The sequence below is a fragment of the Arachis ipaensis genome, chromosome B01 (assembly GCF_000816755.2).
Source record: "Arachis ipaensis cultivar K30076 chromosome B01, Araip1.1, whole genome shotgun sequence".
In the NCBI taxonomy this organism is placed as follows: domain Eukaryota; kingdom Viridiplantae; phylum Streptophyta; class Magnoliopsida; order Fabales; family Fabaceae; genus Arachis; species Arachis ipaensis.
The window spans coordinates 128,690,195-128,695,203 of record NC_029785.2 but is presented as its reverse complement, the minus strand read 5'-3'; the positions used below and the strand labels follow the sequence as shown (position 1 = coordinate 128,695,203).

General features: G+C 40.9%; 2 protein-coding genes across 2 annotated transcripts; one reads left to right on the top strand and one right to left on the bottom strand.

Annotated features, from left to right (window-relative positions):
• Positions 748 to 1,631, top strand: LOC107619946 (serine/threonine-protein phosphatase 7 long form homolog). The gene is made up of 3 exons (XM_021112060.1): positions 748 to 982; positions 1,075 to 1,165; positions 1,251 to 1,631. The coding sequence occupies exons 1-3, from the start codon at positions 882 to 884 to the stop codon at positions 1,629 to 1,631; spliced, it is 573 nt and encodes a 190-aa protein (XP_020967719.1). The 5' UTR covers positions 748 to 881.
• LOC107613840 lies at positions 1,716 to 3,366 on the bottom strand. Its single transcript, XM_021112055.1, has 3 exons — positions 2,343 to 3,366; positions 1,801 to 2,256; positions 1,716 to 1,741 (listed from the first exon to the last, which is right to left on the bottom strand). Exons 1-3 carry the CDS (start codon positions 3,364 to 3,366, stop codon positions 1,716 to 1,718), a joined length of 1,506 nt encoding a protein of 501 aa, XP_020967714.1.

Genomic DNA, 5,009 nt, shown 5'->3' with positions numbered 1-5,009 from the left:
TAATAATAATAATAATAATAATTTGAATAATAATAATAATAATAATAATAATAATAATAGAGGCTGATTTACTGTGTAAAGTTAATTAATTTCTGTTATAAGGTAATGAATATGATTGAAGGATTTTTGTATAACAGATTTAATGTGTATGTTTGAAATGCAATTATACTGGGAATTAGTTATAATGGACATGTTAAGGATAATTGTGTTTTTGAATAATATAGTTATATTATACTTGTTCTTATAACGAAAATGTGATATTGTAGGCTTCAAGGATGTTGATGTGCGATCATTTACACCCGCCGGATCCATACAACCAAATTGTTGAATCACAGTTACGCGAGACTGGATTTTATTATGTATCCCAAATTGGAGTTATTAAAGGTCAGTCAGTAATGATTAATGCTCTGATTGAGAGATGGCGGCCCGAGACTCACACTTTTCATTTTCCGGTTGGTGAGTGTGCCGTGACCTTGGAGGATGTGGCGGTAATTCTCGGTCTGCCGACAAATGGTCTTCCGGTTACAGGTCCGACCATGAGTAGCTTTGAGGCATTGGAAGCCGAGTGCTTGCACCAATTTGGAATTGCACCGAGGAAGACGGACTGTAGAGGGAGCTTTATAAAATTAAAGTGGTTTAGGGGTTTGAAAGATCGTATAGTGTTGATTGATGATGTGCACATACAAATGTATGTAAAGTGTCACATATTATTGTTATTTGGGACAATTCTATTTGCAGATAAGTCGGGTGCAGCGGTGCACTGAAAATTTTTACCTTTGCTCCGAAACTTCGGTGGGATCATACAGTTTAGTTGGGGTTCGGCATGCCTGGCACACTTGTATAGATCATTGTGTAGGGCAACTCGTGTCGACTGCAAGGAGATGGACGGTCCACTGACACTGTTGGTCACTTGGGCTTGGATCCGGCTACCATTTCTAGCGCCTATTCCCGGCAATCCCCGAGTGTTTCCAATTGCAAACAGGTAATTTTGATTAAAGTATGCATTGAAAGAATTGATAGAAATTGTATTTTTTTAGGGTAAGATAAGTTAACTAATGGATTGTCCGTCGGCAGGTGGCATAACTGGGACCGTCAAAACTATGCCTACCGATATAAAACGCTTGCGCACTACAGGAGGTTGTTGGATGATCTACAAGAAGGACAGGTATTTTGTAAAATACAAGTACCTTATGTAATTTGTTAAGTGAATTAATTGTTGTGTAATCATCTGACTGGTTCGATGTGTCCAGTTTGTTTGGCAGGCTTATGGCATTGGATACATCGACCCAGACGTAATTCCTTTAGCCATCCGTCATAATTCGGTTATCTGGAGTGCCACAGTGCCACTTATATCTTTTGAATGCATCGAGTGGCATGCAACTGATAGAGTCAGGAGGCAATTTGGATTGACACAGGGTGTTCCTAATCAAGAGCGGGATCTAGGTGCATCACACGGCGAAGTTCTAACTGGGCCTAAGAATCAAGATTGGGCCGATACCCACTCTCATTGCTTGTATCGCCTCGGGCGACGCAACATACGAGTGTCCATCTCATTCAAGAAGCAGGTCATCTTTGGCCGACCTTTGGCTACCCGTCTGAGAAACGGGTTTCCAACGAATCTAGGTCCATGATAAGCAGGCCACGTTGCCGGATTTTTCAGTGGTTCAAACCTAGCCCTGTATACTCTTCGAACTTGGTCCATCTTGTAAACGTCATTAACGTACACTTGCCAATCCAACATCTGATTTGCACAACACGCAAACACGTTTTGACATGGAATTCGGTCAACCTGGAATTCACCACAGTCGCACCGATGGTGGCGTAGGTCAACTGCATACTCAACCCCACTAGGCATCTCGCATACTTCGAAGACTTCATTTTCTTTATCAAAATAGATAACATGTATGTTACCTGATGCTCGTTGATTTGCATGCAGCTTGGTTATCACCATCTCAGAGAACACAAGTCTAGCATTGATTCGGGCTTCAGCCTCAGCTATTTTCCTAGTAAACAACTCATTCAGTCTGTAAAATGTAGCCTTAACAAGTGCAGTGACTGGAAGATTGCGTGCACCCTTTAAAACGGAGTTGATACATTCCACAAGATTGGTGGTCATATGACCCCATCGGTAACCACCATCAAATGCCAAAGCATACTGCTCACGAGGGATCCGATCAAGCCAGTTGGTGTAAGCCTCACCCCGTTCCTTTAATCGTTCATAGCGCATCTGGTACTCCCTGGTCATCCTCGAGTATCCTATGAAAAACATTCAGTCAACTATGAACACCATTCTATTTGATCGTACTTACAATAAATTCAAAGTTCATTCTATTCAAACTTACCAATGTTGACGACAAGCTTCTGCAAGTAAGGTGCCTTGAACTTCCTTAAGAAGTTGGACTCAATATGCTGGATACAAAACATATGGAAAGCTCTAGGAGGAGACCACGCCCCATTACTTCGTTCAATAGCTGACCTAATCGAATCGTGTCGATCAGAGATAAGTCCCACACCATCATGTGTCACCACATGTTGACGCAGGTTGCTCAAAAAAAAGTACCATGCGTCAGAAGTCTCTCCCTCCACTATGGCAAATGCAATAGGCACGATGTTGTTATTACCATCTTGTGAGACTGCAACCAATAAACAACCCTTGTATTTTCCATACAAATGAGTCCCGTCCACCTGCACCACTGGCTTGCAGTGTCTGAAGGCCCTTATACAAGGGTAATAACTCCAGAAGACTCTATGTAGAACACGTATATCAGGAACCAAATCATCCCCCTGGTAAGCATGCATTGTTTCAAAGTGAACCACTGCTGATGGCTCTTTGTGGCACATGGCCTCAAACCATATGGGCAAAGCTTCATACAATGCTTCCCAACTTCCGAAAATTGATTCGAACGCCTGCTGCTTTGCTAACCAAGCCTTGCGATAACTGATGGTGTAGTTAAACTTTGACTGGACATCAGCAATTACTGATTTCACCTTTATAGACGGGTCAACCTCTACCAATGGCTTTATTGCTTCTGCAACTGTCTTGGAATCCAGCTTCGAATGGTCTTGAGAAATAGTAGACCTGGTACAAGTGTGACTTCCATTGTACCTCCTTATCTCCCAACAGTACTTCTTCTGCATTTTGGTTACCCTGATCAACCAGTCACAACCATTCCCATATTCTGTACATTTGGCATAGAATGTCATCAGTTCCGACTCATATACCCGATAGTCCACACCTCTACGAATGGTATAATCTTTCATTGCCTTGATTACTGCCTCCCTTGAACTGAATTCCATCCCCACTGTGAACTCACCATCCGCCACAACAGGAGACGTTGCATACATCAAAAGTAATAAATGCTTCATTATGTACTCAGTAAGAATTCTTTTATTACAACTCAATTAATAAACACACTTTACTATGTAAGATCGTTATAGTCTTATTTTTCGCTATTCCATCTACGTAAAGAACAACTAAATATCATTCACAACAAAGAACTATTAATTAATAAAAAAATCAAACGCTATGGTCACAAATGCCTAGTCACATATCACATACATTACTCATCCGACTTATTGATCTGCTACTTTAGAGTTTCACATAGCTACCTAGGTTTACGCACCTGCATTCATATATTGCGGAAACTCCGTTGCGTGCAGAGCCTCCAAATCCAACGACCGCATGAAAGAAGGCTCCTGAAACGGATGCGGGTTTGCTAGTGCATTTGCAACTTCCGCCACATCTGCGTTCATGGCGCCGCCAGCTTCATCTTCGTCTTCACCTGGACTGACGATCTCATAGTTACTTTCAAATTCATCTTCGCTTTCACTATTATAATCTTCCAATTCAATGTTACGGTCCGCTTCAGATTGCTCAAACTCAATATATAACTCGATGCACGACATTCGGTGGCGATTTTCCATGTACATTGAAAACATTTCATGCATACTCGCTTCGTCCGTCACGTACTTGGTCTGAAATTGAACAAACCCACCAAACACAGGTAAAGGATACCTGTACAAAATACACGATACTCTCCTACATCTTTGAGAATCTATCTTCTCACAAATCACACCTTTCAACTCCTCAAATGACAATGTAAACGGAATAACAACATCTAATGGATTTTCACACACAAATTGAACTCCCTCATATGTTTACAATAAGATCTGTCCGTAATAATAAATCTTCAATACAACTCTATCATCCATAACACTACACGTACTTGACTATTCTCAACCTCACGGAAATTTCTTTTACAAAAATGAAGGAGAAGAATTAGAGAAGAGAAGAGAAGAGGATGAACATTAGCTGAGACCGGCGAGGAAGAAATGGGACTTCTGTGAACTCACCATCCGCTTTTTGTATGCACTAACGCGCAAATCGGACGGACCGACCGCTGCACCCTCAAATCGGTGGGTGTGATTAGTGCACCCCGGATTAAAATAAAATTTTCTGTCTCCAGTAATCGGTCCCACGACCGATTACTGCACTCTTCACCTAACATCTTTTTCCACCCAAAAATCGGTGGCACCGATTTCATGCCCCTCAACCTCTCCCTCACACAAATCGATCCAACCAATTTGTGTTACTTCCTTTCTGCTTGAAATTGGTGGGTCTGATTTCTTCCCCCCAAAATTCCAAAAAATCAACGCCGTCATAATAGTGTAAATCACCCATAATGATCATATCCCAACATAACTCACACCCCCAAATCATATCCAAAAAAATCAGCCAAACCGGGAATCAAACCCAGTAGAATCAATTCATGTGGCAGCCTATATATTGAGAATTAGTCTCCTACATACCACTTACATTGCACCCCTTATCTAAAATATATTATTAGAAATTTAATTAACATATTTGAGAAATTGTGATTCATTTTCCAAGTACAGCTTTTTTCTCGTTCTCCATTAAATTATAAGAAAAAGAGACATTACCCGTTATTTGACTATTGGGCAATAATTTTAAGAACTATAGGTCATAGCTTATAAGAAAGTCAAATTAT

Bases quoted from the DNA above. Each gene is read 5' to 3' on its own strand.
- LOC107619946 (XM_021112060.1), top strand. From the start codon at position 882: ATGGACGGTCCACTGACACTGTTGGTCACTTGGGCTTGGATCCGGCTA. The intron at 983-1,074 runs GTAATTTTGATT...GTCCGTCGGCAG, and splicing joins GTGTTTCCAATTGCAAACAG to GTGGCATAACTGGGACCGTC. The intron at 1,166-1,250 runs GTATTTTGTAAA...CGATGTGTCCAG, and splicing joins ATGATCTACAAGAAGGACAG to TTTGTTTGGCAGGCTTATGG.
- LOC107613840 (XM_021112055.1), bottom strand. From the start codon at position 3,366: ATGAAGCATTTATTACTTTTGATGTATGCAACGTCTCCTGTTGTGGCG. The intron at 2,257-2,342 runs GTAAGTTTGAAT...TGTTTTTCATAG, and splicing joins GAAGCTTGTCGTCAACATTG to GATACTCGAGGATGACCAGG. The intron at 1,742-1,800 runs GTGAATTCCAGG...TGTGCAAATCAG, and splicing joins CCACCATCGGTGCGACTGTG to ATGTTGGATTGGCAAGTGTA.